Raw genomic sequence first — 17,653 nt, 5'->3', positions numbered from 1 at the left:
AAAACATCTACTCTGTCGATTGTATTCTAAACGTCAGCTCGCTGAAAGATCAGAATTGTTATTGGGGATTTTCAAATGAATCATTTCATAGTTTACAAATGTTTGTATTGAACTTTTATTTTGAGGCAATATGTCTTTTGAGTATTTGTTAACTTCGTCACTGATGGCTATTAAGATGGTATTTGTCAACGTATGCTTACACTATTGACGTATTTGCTGTGCTAGATCTAAGGGATAATGTTTCCTTTATAAATGTTTTAAGTTCTGAATCTAGAAAAACATGCCAAAATGCTAACAAAATTTGCCCTGAAGCATTATATAGCGCTATAAAATAAAACAAGTTTTGATATTTGTATTACATATTTGAATAATCTAATGTTAGAATTAAACCGCAGCGTCTGTTTACTACTGAAAACTATTTTTCTAAAAGCCAATTTATGCTTGATCCGAAATGTGGTTGGAGGATGTGACTCAATCGCGGAGCTTCAGAGGCCAAATCAAGCTCCAAACAGCTCCGCTGTGCGCCTCTCAAATTGTGTAACTTTGTGGAGGACTACTTAGAGCTTCGCTTTGACATGATTGGTTGGTGGTGGGTGAGGCGGGAGGTCCTGTATAAACACCGTCAGCCTGCTCATTATTAGGCGGCAGGTTGGTGAGGGCAGCCTTTTCTGAGCTAAATTGACCAAAACCACATAAAACCTCACATAATTCTGCCCAAAAACTATTTCTCTCAACCAGTAGCATATGTACTTTTTAGGTAAGCAATGCCCACTTTATCAAAGGCACAAAATATTGTGCTTGTCCATTCCCAGCGCTCCACCAACGTTCTGTCCCCCCAAAAAACGAACATAAATCATGTATCAGTTATAGTATATGGTAGAAATAATGTGGCTTTTTCTGTAGCTTACAGGCTGGACATAAAGTGTATGACAACGTAATGAGGACCTACACTTTTTACATCATGCAGGTTTCTCCAATCAAATAGCCTAACCTAATTGGCGCTCAATCAAATAAACAATGCGCTGACATGTTAACAAACAACATATCCTAAAAACAGGACAGGTCAAAGTAAAATGGACAGTATGGAATTGACAATCACAAATGATGTCCAGGAGTTTCACCCTATTGTCATGATCAGTGGTTTCAAGTTTGTATCTACATTTTTGACAAGCTGATCATAGCAAAAAATTAAATATTTCTGCATTTCCCGCTATGTAAATACATTGCAAATAGGCCCGCGATAACTCTTGATAAAGTTGGGTAGCTGATATTCAGAGTTTAAATAGCCAAATGTATTTAGTCACAGGAATCGGGATTAATAACGCCAATGCAATGGCCTGTTTTACAAACGGTAGGCCTAAAACATGTTCGGTTCAAATTTGGTGCAGTCCAGACAGGCCTTGATTTTAAAGTCCAATGACATATTTTTGGTCCGGTCCGCACCAAATCTGAACCAATCATAGACATCTATGTATGGTTCAGACTTTGTCCGGTCTGGACCAGACTTGATTTGGCCCAAACATAAACGTCTATAAATTACTTATTTTCAACTTTCATTCAGAACTGAAAATGAACCGGATTTCAACATCAGGAAAACACATATTTTTCAACGTCCGGAAAATATGCCTTTTCAACGTCCTGGAAAATAAACATTTTAAACATACGGGAAAAAAACTTTCCCCCTTTCATTCAGAACCTAAATTGAACCTAACTTCAAAGTCTGGAAAATTCGTATTTTAGACGTAATTTTGCTTACTGGAACTATTCTAGTTTTGCAGGGTGTCATTTGTTGGTCTCGGCAAGGACCGGCCCTGTGTATAAACACTAACTCACTTCCTAGACAATTTCCAGCTCTGCAAAGAGCAAGAAGTATGAATGCCCTGCCTTCTGCTGTAAATACTGCATGGCCAATGCAGACATCAGATTGACCATGACGCGCATTTAATTCTGCTAGTTTATACAAAACTCCCAAATTGTAGTCAAGTAAATTCATATACTGACCCTTATGCGGTCAACGCTGATTGGTTCCTTACGCATGCATGCCTTGTGTACCGGAAGTGAATGTCGAGGACTGATGTGTCAGGAATTCTTTCAGCCGATGGTATGAAAGAAGATGGACACACTAAATAAACTGAAACAATTTGATGCATATCCGAAAACTCTTGAGGATTTCCGAATTAAAACATGCGGTGGAGCTACGGGTGAGTGTTTTTGTGCAAAGTTCTAGTTACAAGCATAACACTAATACTATCCCCAATTGCTAGCAGTAACATAACCCATTCATAGACGCTAACTACCTTGAGCGCCTATATTGACGATATTATCTTCTGGCCGGCGAACTTTTGTTAAGAGTCCCGACGTTCGTTCTGAACGTTAAAACGCATCGCTTGCGGTACGGCTTTTGGAAACAAAAGGAACGTACCTTTTCATATCACCCAGAAATAATTTTACATTACTAAACCTTTTATAGAGTTAGGGTTCCCACACAGCCATATTTCCATGTTAGAGCTATTGTTTACGGAAAACAGACAGAAGGCAGAGGCGTACTAATTGGCTAGCTAAGTATCCGAACACCTGTGTGTAAACGGAAGAAGAAGACACACACGTGTTGTCACTGAAAAAATACTGTCAGCTGCAACTGTTAAAACAGGGTACAGTAAGTGTATATTTAGCATTTGTGAAATTATTTTGATGTGAGGGCTTTATAGGTTTCTAGAACCGTACCGTAATTGAGAATCTGTATGGTAGTATTGGCTGTTTTGTCTGCCAGAGCCTAAGTCCTTGGATTATAGAGTACCACAGTATGAGTGTAATACCCATAAAACCTAGCGGTCAAACAGGGAAATGGTTACTTTCGTTTTTCCACAATTCAATTTTACCATAGGAGATTCTAGAACCATTTAATAAGATCTGTGTTTCGTGTAGGTTTATCCTGGCGTGACATTTTGATAACCGTGTAACTCTCTCAGACAAGGTGACATCAATTTATTTGCCTGTATTTACCCCCAACAAATGAAACACAAATTAGCTGCTAATGTGGCTTTCATAAATAACTACAAATGACATGATGATCTGGAGGAGACTGCCGAATTGAGACAACGGTAAAAATCTCTGGATTAACTATCTAATGTTAGCTAAATGTAGTAATTAATACATTGGCTACATTTCTTTAGATTTACCTCTTAGCAAAGGTGCAAGCTAAAGATGGGTGCTTGCAGGGATTTGTTTTGATGCTAATTAGCATTTTCCAACCTGGAAAATGAATTATTATTTTCCAAATAGAGCCATATATCTTGATAAAAGTCACCTTGTCGGAGAGAGATTTACATGGTTATCAAAACGTCACTCCAGGGTAAGCCTACACGAAACATAGACCTTATTTTAAGTGTTTCTACATCTGGGGGGAAACGGATGACTAGCTACAATAGTTTGCTAAAAATCAATGGGATTTGGTGATATTCTGACATGCATTTTTGTCTTTCCCCCTTTTACAGTCACCATCATAAGTGGTCTCATCATGTTGATCCTGTTCTTCTCAGAGTTGCAATATTATCTCACGAAGGAGGTGGGTTCATGTGATTTTTTTTCCTGAAAATAGTCAGGTACGCTAGTGTAGGTATGCCAGCTAGGTATGTGGTTAAGAAGCTAGCTCTAGGGCCTCCCGAGTGGCGCAGTGGTCTAAGGCACTGCATCACAGTGCTAGCTGTGCCACTAGAGAACCTGGTTAGAGTTCAGGCTCTGTCGGACCACGACCGGGAGAACCATGGGGCGGCGCACAGCGTCAGCCGGGTTAGGGGAGGGTTTGGCCAGCAGGGATGTTCCTGTCCCATTGCGCACTAGCGACTCCTGTGGCGGACCGGTCGCAATGCACACTGATACAGTCGCCAGTTGTACGGCGCTTCCTCCAACACATTGGTGCGTCTGGCTTCCGGGTTAAGCGGGGGTTGTGTCAAGAAACAGTGCGGCATGGTTGGGTTGTGTTTCGGAGGACGCACGGCTCTTGACCTTCGCCTCTACCGAGTCTGTATAGGAGTTGCAGTGATAGGATAGGACTGTAAGCTACCAATTTGATACCATGAAATTTGGGAGAAAAAAGGGGGTAAAATAATAATTAATAAAAGAGGCTAACTCTGTGTGGACCATACTGAACGATTCTCTACTGGAGAACAGTCAACTAGGAGAACAATGGAGTTGAGCGGCGAATTGTGAGAGCGGACTGGAGTTCCGACATCGCATAAAATAACGTTTTTATCAAAAGCATTATATTTCAGAATAGCTTGCATTTACACTAGTCGTCGCTCAACTCCATTGTAAATCGTTGAGTTTAGTCGGCTAGGAGAACAGGGAACTAAACATCTAGCTAGCTACTCTGTTTAGGTTCAAGCTTTGCATGTCACACTTGTAAACTCTTAAGACAGACAGTGGTATTCAAACTTTTTCAGCCAAGCCCTATGCGATTTAAAAAAATGTGTAATTAAATGTCAAGTAAAATTCTGGTCTGATTAATCAGGCTGTAATGCACGATTAATTGGTATATACAGCCTGAAACATTGGAGTGCAAAATTGTTTAAATGTTCCTTACAAGCCAGAATGTTGAATAAAATTACATTCGAACTTTACCGGTTGTCTGTGCAACCGGTAGAGTAAGGAAAGTATTGCTTACCCAACTTTTTAAAGAGCTGGTAGGTTTGCCCTGCTAGCTGAATGTGAGGGAACGTAATTCGGTAGTGTTTACATCGGTTGTGTCAGTAGATTGAAAATACACACCGGAAATACAAGCCAACAGAACCATATACCTACCAGCTCTCTAAAAGGTAGTGTAAACAATACTTTCATGTGGATATGTTGTAAAAAATGTAGGGCGGCTGCAGGACAAGCCGCACAGACAACCGTCAGAGTACATTAAAAAATATATATATATTCAACATTCTGGATTGTAAGGTACATTTACATGATTTTTCACTTCAATGTTTCAGGCTGTATATAACAATTAATTGTGTATTATAGACTGATTAATCAGACAAAGTTAATTTCCACCTGGGCAACTGGGAGTAGTAAACATATCAATGGTGGGTATAGTGCTAAAATACAATGACTGGCCTATTTGAGGATGATTAGAATATCACAAATGTTATGTTTTTCTTATTAAGCCATCTGTCATAACTTTTACCCACAATTCTTTGAAACTCCAGCTATGGGGCCCAGTCCACACTTTAAGTACACTGCTTTATGACTTGCAAAAATTCATATCGTTCTGCCAACCCAGGTCCATCCTGAATTGTTTGTGGACACATCACGAGGAGACAAACTGAAAATCAACATTGATGTGATATTTCCTAACATGCCATGTGCCTGTAAGTAACTTTAGAAAATGAATTGTGTTCAGACCTAGCATGCATCATCACATTAACTTACATGTGCACAATTAAACCCTATATGTGCTTGTTTTTGTGATGTTATAAACCGTTCAACAAAATGTCACATGAACAAGGAACAAAATATGACATTTTAACTGAATGTGTAAGGTTAGGCCTACTTCAACTTAAAATCTTCGGTAATCTCTTTAGGAATGTACATGAAGCTATAGGGTAATTGCACAGTTGAAGTATATGACATTTGTAACCACCTTGTCCTTCAGATCTAAGCATTGATGCCATGGACGTTGCTGGAGAGCAGCAGTTGGATGTGGAACACAACCTGTTCAAGCAAAGGCTCGACAAGGAGAGCAATCCTGTCACTACAGAGGCAGAGAAGCACGGTAACCATCTTGTTAATTAGCTTGCTTGCAATTTCATTGTATTTCTTGAAGAGCATTCTACACCATGGAGAGCAGTGCGGTTTTCCCTCATGGGAAAATATAAGCTGTATGAATTGTATTAAATAGTTCATGTTTTTCACTGGGTCATGGAATTTGTTTTGTCATCTCATGTAGATTTGGGAAAAGAGGAAGGTGACATTTTTGACCCCAGTAAGCTAGATCCTGAGCGCTGTGAAAGCTGCTACGGAGCAGAGATGGAAGATTTGAAGTGAGTTTCCAAGACGGGAATGTCTTCCAAGACATTACAGAACATACAGTGCATCTACTACACCATCTTCCCATGACGGAAAAGGGGGTTTCTGTCAATTTCATAACTGAAGTCCCTTGACTGTGAAATTGGACTTGCTACAATGTATTTGAGGTTTTGTTTTAAAATATGACTGCCCCCCACCTTTTTAAGACCGTAGATATTTTTCAGAACATAGACCACGAATGAATGAGCTTATCTATTGTCCAAAATTTGAGTGTGACATTGACATATTTCCTGTGCTTTTCTGTAGGTGCTGTAACACCTGCGATGATGTACGAGAAGCCTATCGCAGGCGGGGTTGGGCCTTCAAGAACCCGGACACCATCGAGCAGTGCAAGAGGGAGGGCTTCAGCCAGAAGATGCAGGAGCAGAAAAACGAGGGCTGCCAGATCTTCGGCTTTCTGGAGGTCAACAAGGTAACTAGTCTTAAACTGATAATTTGGCTAAGTTCATAATCAAAAGAATAGTCAGTACTCGCACTCTGATTTATACTCCAAAAAATGATGTTTTATTTAATGGCTGACAGTGTTTAAACCATTGTCTGGTCTTCAAATGGTCAGGTTAGAAACAACATATGATTTGAAATGAATCATCACTTTTTGGGAGCATAATTCTGTGTGGTTATTTAAAAAGAAATAGGGATGGAAGTGTACTGTAACTGGGAGTTATATTTTGTGAGGTGCTTTAATGCATTTATATACATTTTCAATCTGCAAATATTATGTTCATTGTCCGACTTTCTTTTAAACTCTTTACTTTGTCTGTTTTTTTGTTAGGTGGCAGGAAATTTCCACTTTGCCCCTGGAAAGAGTTTCCAGCAGTCCCATGTTCATGGTAAGACCTGCATTTTACTGTCCTAAGTGTAGACAACCCAAATCTGATTTTCTTTCTATATCCAATCTTTTTTTCTGACTGTCCACAAATTTTACATGTGCACCATATCAGATTTGTGCATTCACACTGATCTGAATTGGGCTGCCTATGTAAAAGTAAACTCTGGTCGAAATGGGTTGGTCCCCTGGTCTGATATCAATTATCCAAGGAAAAAAATAATTCTGTTTTCCATCAATACCCATGACAGAAAGTCAATCCTCTGAATTGCATAAAGACAAACAGGTAGCAGACTGATTTGGGTTGGAAATCGAAAATTGCTTACTTGCTACCAGAAACACCTTGTGATTTATTAAAACAGTCTGTCTCAGACCAGGTACAGACCCTTTTGTAGTGTAGTTAGCACATTCTCAGAGGATAGCAAGGAAAGACCCATGTTAACCGGTAAGTTCACTTGCAAGTCACTATGCCAGTAAAGGCATTTCTAGTGCATCCATAACTAATCTTTCCAGTAAAACACTCGTAAATCCTTTTGTAAATGGTGCAGGTTTTTCTTTTTCATCGTTCCTTTCATTGTCTTATGCTAGACTTCTTCCCTTCTTTCCTAATAGGATCTGTTGCAATCTAAGTAATTAATTGTAGCTCTTTTTTTATCTCATGAAAACATCTGATCTTTATGGCAGAGGTGAAAATGTGTCAAACTAAGTAGCTCTTTTTTTCAACATATAAATGTAATGTTTTGACTGTAAATGGATAATTGACTCACTTGCTTTATCATTGTTGCCTACTAATAACACTAACATACTAATCAAGTTATTTTGCATTGACACTTACACTCTGGATAAATATGAATGTGGAATGTATTCATTTGTTTGGCAAACTGATTGCAAAACATTTATTGCAATGGATTTTACAAATTAAATAATGTTACTCGGCTTGACAGAAGTCTGAATTGCACTCCAACTGTGGAAGCGGGCATAAGAACAGAAGTCGTTACTATAAAAATTTGCTGATGTAACCTTTGTAACTGTGTGCCAATACAGACATATTTGTCATTGAGGCACTGTTGTAATTTCATTTACCCTAATAACTAATTTCTCAAGAATTGCTGATAGAGTAGCATGGTACATAACCAGATGAAGTTGTAGGACCAAAGTACTAAACCCCCAACTTGCTTGGAGGCATTGAAAGGTGTCTTTTGTCATCAACACCATGTACAGAAAGCATATTGCAGAATGATTCACCAGCTCAATGCTGATTTTATTTGCTAGACTAGTACTACTGTCCATATCTGCTTAAAGGCAGAAATAAGAGACAAGAATCCCTTTTTGATAAGAATTTGGCCATATATGAAATACCAGATGTGATGAACCCCCTTCAGAGGCTTATTGCCTTTGGCCAGCCTCTTAGGACTGTGGCTTTTTCTATGTAGCCCAACATGTGTCATATAGTGACTCTTCTCTCTTCTTTCTGCAGTGCACGCTGTGGAAAGTAAGTCCATCTTTTTGTAGCTTTTATTTTGGTAGTAAACATCCCCCCTACCCTGGTCCCAGATCTGTTTGTGCTCTTGTCTACTCCCTTGCTGTCCTTGTCATGACAATGAGTTGGCATAAGAGCACAAACAGACTGGCCACATCCCTCCCTTCTAAATTGTCCAGTCAAATATCAAACTTTGTTTATGAAGAGGTTGTCAGTCAGAATTGACCCTGTTTAATTAAAGCACCAGAGCTGCTTCTAACTTGTGGTTAGAATAACCAACGTGTGATTGTTGGTTTGATCTTTATTGGAGGTGGTACAAGCAGTAATCTAGATCACATTTCTCAGGGCTCAACAATTATAACTTGTAATGGGAGAGTCGTAGATTGAGTAGTAAGCCCTCATACTCTAAACAGAACATAACTGATGATGTTATCAGATCACAGCATTACTAACATCTTGTCTCAATTTATTTTCAGTTCATGATCTGCAGAGTTTTGGACTAGACAACGTAAGTACATTTGACAAATCTTGTCTTGCCCAAGCAATGTTCTTTATACATGTGAGCACTTATTTGTGTTGTCCTACAGATCAACATGACTCACTTTATCAAACATCTATCCTTTGGGAGAGACTACCCTGGTATCGTCAATCCTTTGGATGGCACCGATGTTGCAGCACCACAAGGTTAGTCATCCCATTTATCAAAAGCGCCACACCAAACATTTGGCCTACTACCAGCAATTGAAATCACAGCATTTATTGACATAATTTCTCCATAGTTCTGGGACAAAGTGTGACATGGGAATGAGTTATGACAAAAGTCACACTATGTAATTATAAGTAAGTATGGTAGGTGGTCTCAGCAGCGGATGCCCATCCCAATGGACATAAATGTACCAAATGTGCCTCCACTCTGCATCATCGTCTTCCCAACTCCTCCCATCAGCTCTCTGCCTCTCATGCCAACCCTGAGGGCAGAAAAAAATACAGCATTTGAACAAAATGAAAAAACAATCGAGTTCTATTGAACAAACCACAATATGCAGTGTGGATGGCTGCAACAAAAACATGTAATGCCCAAGCACAGACTATGGCATTCTTACAAAGTGTATTGCATTTCAGTGTAGGCTTACTTGTAATAGGTAAATAGTTAGACGTTGGGTTAACTTAACTAACCTCAGACAGGAAAATGTTCCAAACATAGCACCAGCTGCCATCCCAACAGCGAAGCCCATCATGAATCCCATTTTAATTCTGTCAACGCAGGCTGGCTGTTGCTGGCCATACGGTCCTACTGCCACTGGCATCTGTATTGAAAGAAAGCACAACCATCAAAATCCATGGCAGGTTCATGAAACAGTTGCGCTAGCTAGGCGTTTGTAGCTAGCTTGCTACGTCATAACACTACGCCAGTGGCTAAGCTTAAACGGCAAGTTAGCTAGCTAAACTATCAACGTTATTTGCATAAGACAGACATTTGCCACCGAAAACAGATTGATATGTAGCTAACGTTAGCTAATGTCACGAACGTTGTCCACCCTTTATCTCGAGCTTCTGTTTACCCAGCTTCTAGCTAGCAGCGTTTTGGCTGGCTAACTGGTTTGCATGTCACCTAGGTCAGGCCTTGAAGACATTTGAAAAGATGGTTAACGCCCGACTATGTTTTTTCTATCATCACTATTATTCGCTCTAAGCAGCACTTACCTTGGTTTATTGCGTAATGTGAGTTATCGGTCACTAGAGAAGACAACCCTTTTCGATGAGACTAGGTAGCTTGAAATGCTGTACTAACAGGCGGCCATTACTTGAGAGGATTGCGAAACCAACGCAGTAGAGACAAAGATCAGTTCGTGAACGATTCGTTTTCCTGAGTGAGTCGTTCATTTTAGTCGTTCCTTTGACCTGCTAGCTGCAATGAATTCTACAGCAGGATTCAAACGCGTTCCGACCAACAACTCTGTCATATGTGCGCAGGCAAAATAGATCATGCTGCAGGCAGCATAGAGAACAGATATTTTTATTTATTTATTTCACCTTTATTTAACCAGGTAGGCTAGTTGAGAACACGTTCTCATTTACAACTGCGACCTGGAATAGATAGTTGATAGCATGGTGCAAAAATGAATGCAATTAATTGACTATTGAATGTTATGATGGACACAGCTTTGAAGAACCATAACATACACAGACTCTGCTCAACAAACTCGAGAACGAATCGTTTGCGTTCCTGCATTTCGCGAATGAATTGTGCGTATCACACTCACGGCAGTCAAGCAATGAATTTCGCCAAGAGTCGTTCACGATCTAGTCCTTTTGCGGCCAAACTAGATCTCCGTTTCAAATGTACCAATAAATAGTCGTATTTGTAAGCTTAGTATTCAACAAATGTACATTTGTTTAAAGCACGCTTCTAAAAGTGTCACGAATGACAGCTCCAATAAACCCCTTGATGATGATGATGAACGAGAGGCTTGTAGAATCATGCCTATTTCGGGGGGGGATGTGTTCATCGTTCGACGGTAGGGGTCCATCGTGCTCTGGGCATTACTGACTCAAATGAACGAAATTGGTCAACAGATTCGTTCTTCTGACTGGACGAGTTGAAAAGATCCGAGTCAGTGCAAATCAGAACTTCCCGTCACTTGATGGGTAAACCCGGTCCTTTTGAAATTATCCCTTTTGTGAACGTCGGGAACCGAATCGCATCTGTGATAGGATATACTGCAAATTTGAGCCCCAGACATCGATTATCTGTAGATAAGTTATACTAACATTCTCTGAAGATGGTAATTCTTGACTCATTTTTTGATCATGTTTTTATTTTTTTTTGTAAATCAAAATGTATTTGTCACATGCGCCGAATACAACAGTAGACCTTATCGTGAAAAGCTTACTTACAAGCCCTTAACCAACAATGCAGTTTTAAGAAAATATTTACTAAATAAAGTAAAATATATATATTTTTTTTTTAAGTAACTCAATAACGAGGCTATATATAGGGGGTACCAGTACCGAGTCAATGTGTGTGGGTACAGGTTAGTCAAGGTAATTTGTACATGTAGGTGGGGGTAAAGTGACTATGCATAGCTAAAACACTGAGCAGCAGCAGTGTAAAAACAAAGGGGGGGACCATTTGATTAATTGCTCAGTCTTATTGTCCTACAGATCAACATGATCTGTTAATGAGCCTTTTGGACCCAGACTTTGTGCTCCGGTACCGCTTGCTGTGCGGTAGCAGAGAGAACAGTCACCAGCAGAGAGAACAGTCTATGACTTGAGTGACTGGAGTCTTTGACCATTTTTGGGGCCTTCCTCTGACACTGCCTAGTATAGAGGTCCTGGATGGCAGGAAGCTTGGCCCCAGTGATGTACTGGGCCGTACACACTACCCTCTGTAGCAGCCTTGCGGTCATATGCCGAGCAGTTGCCATATCAGGCGGTGTTACAACTGGTCAGGATGCTCTCGATGGTGCAGCTGTAGAATTTGTTGAGGATCTGGTCTCCTGAGGGGGAAAGGGCATTGTCGTGCCCTCTTCACGACGGTCTTGGTGTATTTGGACCATCGTAGTTTGGTGGTGATGTGGACACCAAGGAACTTCAAGCTCTCGACTCGCTCCACTACAGCCCCGTTGATGTGAATGTAATTTTGTAATGTAAAAAATGTATTTGAACTCGCATTTCACGATCTGAGATAATGGTGGGCAAAGTTTTAGGCTTTACATTAGAAATATGCTATTTTTCTTTTCATAAATGTTTAAGCACTGAATGAAGAGTTGTTTGTGAGCCAAGTGAATGGCTCTTTTAGGTGAACAGAGCTAAAAGATCCTGCTCACCAAAAAGACTCAGAATGCCTGCTAATTATGTGATGTCAATCTATAGCGCCACTCTGCGTTGATGCTGAGTGAAATGTTGCATTTCTGCAGACTACATGGGTTCTGCCGCTACACATTACAAAACAATCAATTGTTTTATTCCAGCATCCATGATGTATCAGTACTTTGTGAAGATTGTCCCAACCATCTACGTGAAATGGGATGGAGAGGTGAGTATACATTAGACATGACAGCTGTGAAATGAACTCGGGTGGGTAGTTATTGACCATACCTACAAATTGTAGCTATTTGATGGAGTTAATTTATTTTTTATAGCTATATCACATTTAAATTAAGTGAATTCATTATTAATTGTTGTATATTTCCCTGTGCATGACTGTTTATGCATGCTAAGAAAGGTACTTAGGCGTCATGGACAAACAGGGACGTCTTTTGTATTGCTTGTGTCTTACAGGTGGTTAAAACAAACCAATTCTCTGTCACCCGACATGAGAAAGTAGCCAATGGGCTGATCGGAGACCAGGGCCTACCTGGGGTGTTTGTATTATATGAACTCTCCCCTATGATGGTGAAATTCACAGAGAAACAGCGGTAGGTAGCTTCAAACAAAATTGAAAATCCATATACAGTTGAAGTCGGAAGTTTACATACACCTGCGCCTTCTTCACCACGCTGTCTGTGTGGGTGGACCATTTCAGTTTGTCCGTGATGTGTACGCCGAGGAACTTCAAACTTTCCACCCTCTCCACTACTGTCCCGTCAATGTAGATAGGGGGCTGCTCCCTCTGCTGTTTCCTGAAGTCCACGATCATCTCCTTTGTTTTGTTGACATTGAGTGTGAGGTTATTTTCCTGACACCACACTCCGAGGGCCCTCACCTCCTCCGTGTAGGCAGTTTCGTCGTTGTTGGTAATCAAGCCTACCACTCTAGTGTCGTCTGCAAACTTGATGATTGAGTTGGAGGAGTGCATGGCCACGCAGTCGTAGGTGAATAGGGAGTACAGGAGAGGGCTGGGAACGCACCCTTGTGGGGACCCAGTGTTGAGGATCAGCGGGGTGGAGATGTTGTTACCTACCCTCACCACCTGGGGGCGGCCCGTCAGGAAGTCCAGGACACAGTTGCACAGGGCAGGGTCGTCGACCTTAATGACGAGTTTGGAGGGTACTATGGTGTTAAATGCTGAGCTGTAATCGATGAACAGCATTCTTACATAGGTATTCCTCTTGTCCAGATGGGTTAGGGCAGTGTGATGGCGATTGTGTCGTCTGTGGACCTATTGGGGCGGTAAGCAAACTGGAGTGGGTCTAGCGTGTCAGGTAGGGTGGAGGTGATATGGTCCTTGACTAGTCTCTCAAAGCACTTCATGATGACGGAAGTGAGTGCTACAGGCCGGTAGTCATTTAGCTCAGTTACCTTAGCTTTCTTGGGAACAGGAACAATGGTGGCCCTCTTGAAGCATGTGGGAACAGCAGAATAGGATAAGGATTGATTGAATATGTCTGTAAACACACCAGCCAGCTGGTCTGCGCATGCTCTGAGGACGCGGCCGGGGATGCCGTCTGGGCCTGCAGCCTTGCGAGGGTTAACACGTTTAAAGGTTTTACTCACGTTGGCTACAGTGAAGGAGAGCCCGCAGGTTTTGGTAGCGGGCCGTGTCAGTGGCACTGTATTGTCCTCAAAGCGAGCAAAAAAGTAGTTTAGTCTGTATGGAAGCATGCATCGTGGTCCGCGACGGGGCTGGTTTTTCTTTTGTAGTCCGTGATTGACTGTAGACCCTGCCACATACCTCTCGTGTCTGAGCCATGGAATTGCGACTCCACTTTGTCTCTATACTGACGCTTAGCTTGTTTGATTGCCTTGCGGAGGGAATAGCTACACTGTTTGTATTCGGTCATGTTTCCGGTCACCTTGCCCTGATTAAAAGCAGTGGTTCACGCGTTCAGTTTTGCGCAAATGCTGCCATCAATCCACGGTTTCTGGTTGGAATGTTTTAATAGACGCTGTGGGTACAACATCACCGATGCACTTGCTAATAAACTCGCTCACCGAATCGGTGTATTCATCAATGTTGTTGTTCGACGTTATGCGGAACATGTCCCAGTCCACGTGATCGAAGCAATCTTGAAGCATGGAATCCGATTGGTGGGACCAGCGTTGAACAGACCTGAGCGCGGGTGCTTCCTGTTTTAGTTTCTGTCTATAGGAGGGCGGGGTAGGGCTTTATATGCGTTGCGGAAGTTAGAATAACAGTGATCTAGGGTTTTGCCAGCCCTGGTAGCACAATCGATATGCTGATAGAATTTGGGGAGCCTTGTTTTCAGATTAGCCTTGTTAAAATCCCCAGCTACAATAAATGCAGCCTCAGGATATGTGGTTTTCGCATTTTAACATACCGTCGATGTGTCTGCTTGGGGGGAATATACGACTGATTATGGTCGAAGAGAATTCTCTTGGTAGATCATGCGGTCGGCATTTAATTGTGAGGAATTCTAAGTCAGATGAACAAAAGGACTTGAGTTCCTGTAGTTGTTATGATCACACCCGTCTCGTTAATCATAAGGCATACATCCCCGCCCTTCTTCTTACCATAGAGATGCTTGTTTCTGTTGGCGCGATGCGTGAAGAAACCAGGGTGCTGTACCGACTCAGATACCGTGTCTCGAGTGAGCCATTTTCCGTGAAACAAAGAACGTTACAGTCTCTGATGTCTCTCTGGAAGGCAACTCTTGCTCGGATTTCGTCTACCTTGTGTCAAGAGACTGGACATTGGCGAGTAGTATGCTCGGGAGCGGTGCGCCCGTCTACGGAGCCTGACCAGAAGACCGCTCCGTCTGCCCCTTCTACGGCGTCGTTGTTTGGGTCGCGGCTGGGATCCGATCCATTGTCCTGGGTGGTAGGCCAAACAGAGGATCCGCTTCGGGAAAGTTGTATTCCTGGTCGTAATGTTGGTGAGTTGACGTTGCTCTTAATCCAATAGTTCCTCCCGACTGTATGTAATAAAACCTAAGATTTTCTGGGGTAGCATTGTAAGAAATAACATATAAAAAAACAAAATACTGCATAGTTTACTAGGAACGCGAAGCGATGCGGCCATCTCTGTCGGCGCCTGAAGAGTGACTGATGTTTTGAGTTCCTAACTGATGTCTTGAGATGTTGCTTCAATATATCCACATAATTTTCCTCCCTCGTGATGCCATCTGTTTTGTGAAGTGCACCAGGCCCTCCTGCAGCAAAGCACCCCCACAACATGATGCTGCCACCCCGTACTTCACGGTTGGGATGGTGTTCTTCGGCTTGCAAGCCTCCCCCTTTTTCCTCCAAACATAACGATGATCATTATGGCCAAACAGTTATATTTTTGTTTCATCAGACCAGAGGACATTTCTCCAAAAAGTAAGATCTTTGTCCCCATGTGCAGTTGCAAACCGTAGTCTCGCTTTTTTATGGTGGTTTTGGAGCAGTGGCTTCTTCTTGCTGAGCGGCGTTCAGGTTATGTCGATATAGGACTCGTTTTACTGTGGATATAGATACTTTTGCACCTATTTCCTCCAGCATCTTCACAAGGTCCTTTGCTGTTGTTCTGGGATTTATTTGCACTTTTTGCACCAAAGTACATTCATCTCTAGGAGACAGAACGCATCTCCTTCCTGAGCGGTATGACGGCTGCATGGTCCCTGGTGTTTATACTTGCAAACTATTGTTTGTACAGATGAATGTGTACCTTCAGGTGTTTGAAAATTGCTCACAAGGATGAACCAGACTTGTGGAGGTCTACAATTTTTTTTCTGAAGTCTTGGCTGATTTCTTTTTGATTTTTCCCATTATGTCAAGCAAAGAGGCACTGGGTTTGAAGGTAGGCCTTGAATACATCCACAGTACACCTCCAATTGACTCAAATTATGTCAATTAGCCTATCAGAAGCTTCTAAAGCCATGACATCACTTTCTGGAATTTTCAAGCCTGTTTAAAGGCACAGTCAACTTAGTGTATGTAAACTTCTGACCCACTGGAATTGTGATACAGTGAATGATAAGTGAAATAATCTGTCTGTAAACAATTGTTGGAAAAATTGCTTGTGTTGTGCACAAAGTAGATGTCCTAACCGATTTGCCGAAACTATAGTTTGATAACAAGAAATTGGTGGAGTGGTTGAAAAATGAGTTTTAATGACTCCAACATAAGGGTATGTAAACTTCTGACTTCAACTGTAGCATTGTCAGTGTGTAGCCTATATAAATAGTAAGATGTGTGTTACATCTAACATGTTTGCTCTTTTTTTCAGATCATTCACTCATTTTCTCACAGGAGTGTGTGCCATCATAGGCGGTGTATTTACAGGTGGGCACCTCTGCATTCAGACAAACAAAAGGGTGTAATGGGTTTGCTAAAGATGTTGCATAAAGCTTATTTCATTATTCAATGTTTTTTATTATTTTCACTGGGATAGCGTACACAGATGTTTTGACTTTCACATTTTACAAATGCAGTACGCATAGCAAACACATTTTTCACTCACTACATCTTCAATATAATTTAATCTTGTTTATAATTAGTGATGGCTTTCTCAGTTGAGGTACCATGCAGTATTGGAGGTAGATGTTATTCATTTGTTGGAATGAACCATATGGACAGTGGTTCTACTGTATGTGTGTCAATGATATGTCATTTTATATACTGTATCTTGTATATTTTTCCCAGTGGCTGGACTCATTGATTCATTGATATACCACTCTGCAAAAGCCATCCAGAAGAAGATTGAACTGGGCAAAGCATCTTAGTGGAGTGTTTGACACGAGCAAACCAGCCTGTTCATCAGTCTCTGGAGGGGCCTATCTGGAAAGAGGAAGTGACTACAAACTGACTCACACTTCCTAACATGGCAAAAAACACTAAGAATCTGAAAAATCTCCCTCAATATGGAAAGGAACTTTGACTGCTGTGTCTCCCATGTTGTTCGTTTTACATCCCCATCCATACAAAGAATGAAAGACAGAATCACTGACCAGATTCATCCCCAGTCCTAACAAACTGTACGTCTATCAGTTGGTTCCCTGAAATTTTATTTTGCCATTCTCAGCTACCCTAAACATACTTCAGTGGCCAGTTTACATATTTATCCTTAAGTTTATCCCAAGCCTTAATTTCTAAACATGTACCCTTCTTTTACATCTGTATTGCTTCCCCATCACAAATTAAGTATTTGATATGATATGCGACCCAGGCAGGGTGAATGTGTTTTTTAACGTGTGTTCAGGGGTGTATTCATTAGTGCAAACTGAAGCAAAAAGTTTGGCAATGGAAACGAGAATCTCTTATTGGACAAGTTCAGGTAGGTCCCTCCCCGTTTTGGCCTGTTTGCTTCCAGTTGGTTCTTAGTGAATATCCCAGATTGATGGAAGCTCTGCCTGTCGTTGAGAGGACTACTTGAGGAGACTGGATTA

The 17,653-nt window shown here is 41.3% G+C and overlaps 2 protein-coding genes across 3 annotated transcripts; one reads left to right on the top strand and one right to left on the bottom strand.

Moving 5' to 3' along the window:
• Positions 1-2,038: 2,038 nt before the first annotated feature.
• ergic3 (ERGIC and golgi 3) lies at positions 2,039-17,436 on the top strand. Of its 2 annotated transcripts, XM_023983890.2 has the most exons (14): positions 2,039-2,201; positions 3,495-3,565; positions 5,267-5,354; positions 5,639-5,758; positions 5,933-6,026; positions 6,319-6,484; positions 6,845-6,902; positions 8,376-8,390; positions 8,855-8,886; positions 8,966-9,062; positions 12,356-12,420; positions 12,666-12,802; positions 16,495-16,550; positions 16,911-17,436. In XM_023983890.2, exons 1-14 carry the CDS (start codon positions 2,114-2,116, stop codon positions 16,988-16,990), a joined length of 1,167 nt encoding a protein of 388 aa, XP_023839658.1. In that variant the 5' UTR covers positions 2,039-2,113; the 3' UTR covers positions 16,991-17,436. The 2 variants fall into 2 exon arrangements, with proteins under 2 accessions (XP_023839658.1, XP_023839666.1); XM_023983898.2 differs by lacking the exon at positions 8,376-8,390.
• On the bottom strand, positions 8,639-10,175 carry romo1 (reactive oxygen species modulator 1). The gene is made up of 3 exons (XM_023983913.2): positions 10,083-10,175; positions 9,555-9,685; positions 8,639-9,346 (listed from the first exon to the last, which is right to left on the bottom strand). The coding sequence occupies exons 2-3, from the start codon at positions 9,683-9,685 to the stop codon at positions 9,238-9,240; spliced, it is 240 nt and encodes a 79-aa protein (XP_023839681.1). The 5' UTR covers positions 10,083-10,175; the 3' UTR covers positions 8,639-9,237.
• Positions 17,437-17,653: the final 217 nt, after the last annotated feature.

This window comes from Salvelinus sp. IW2-2015, linkage group LG1, assembly GCF_002910315.2.
Source record: "Salvelinus sp. IW2-2015 linkage group LG1, ASM291031v2, whole genome shotgun sequence".
NCBI lineage: Eukaryota > Metazoa > Chordata > Actinopteri > Salmoniformes > Salmonidae > Salvelinus > Salvelinus sp. IW2-2015.
The sequence above is the reverse complement of the archived record's forward strand: the minus strand, read 5'-3'. Positions and strand labels throughout refer to the sequence as shown.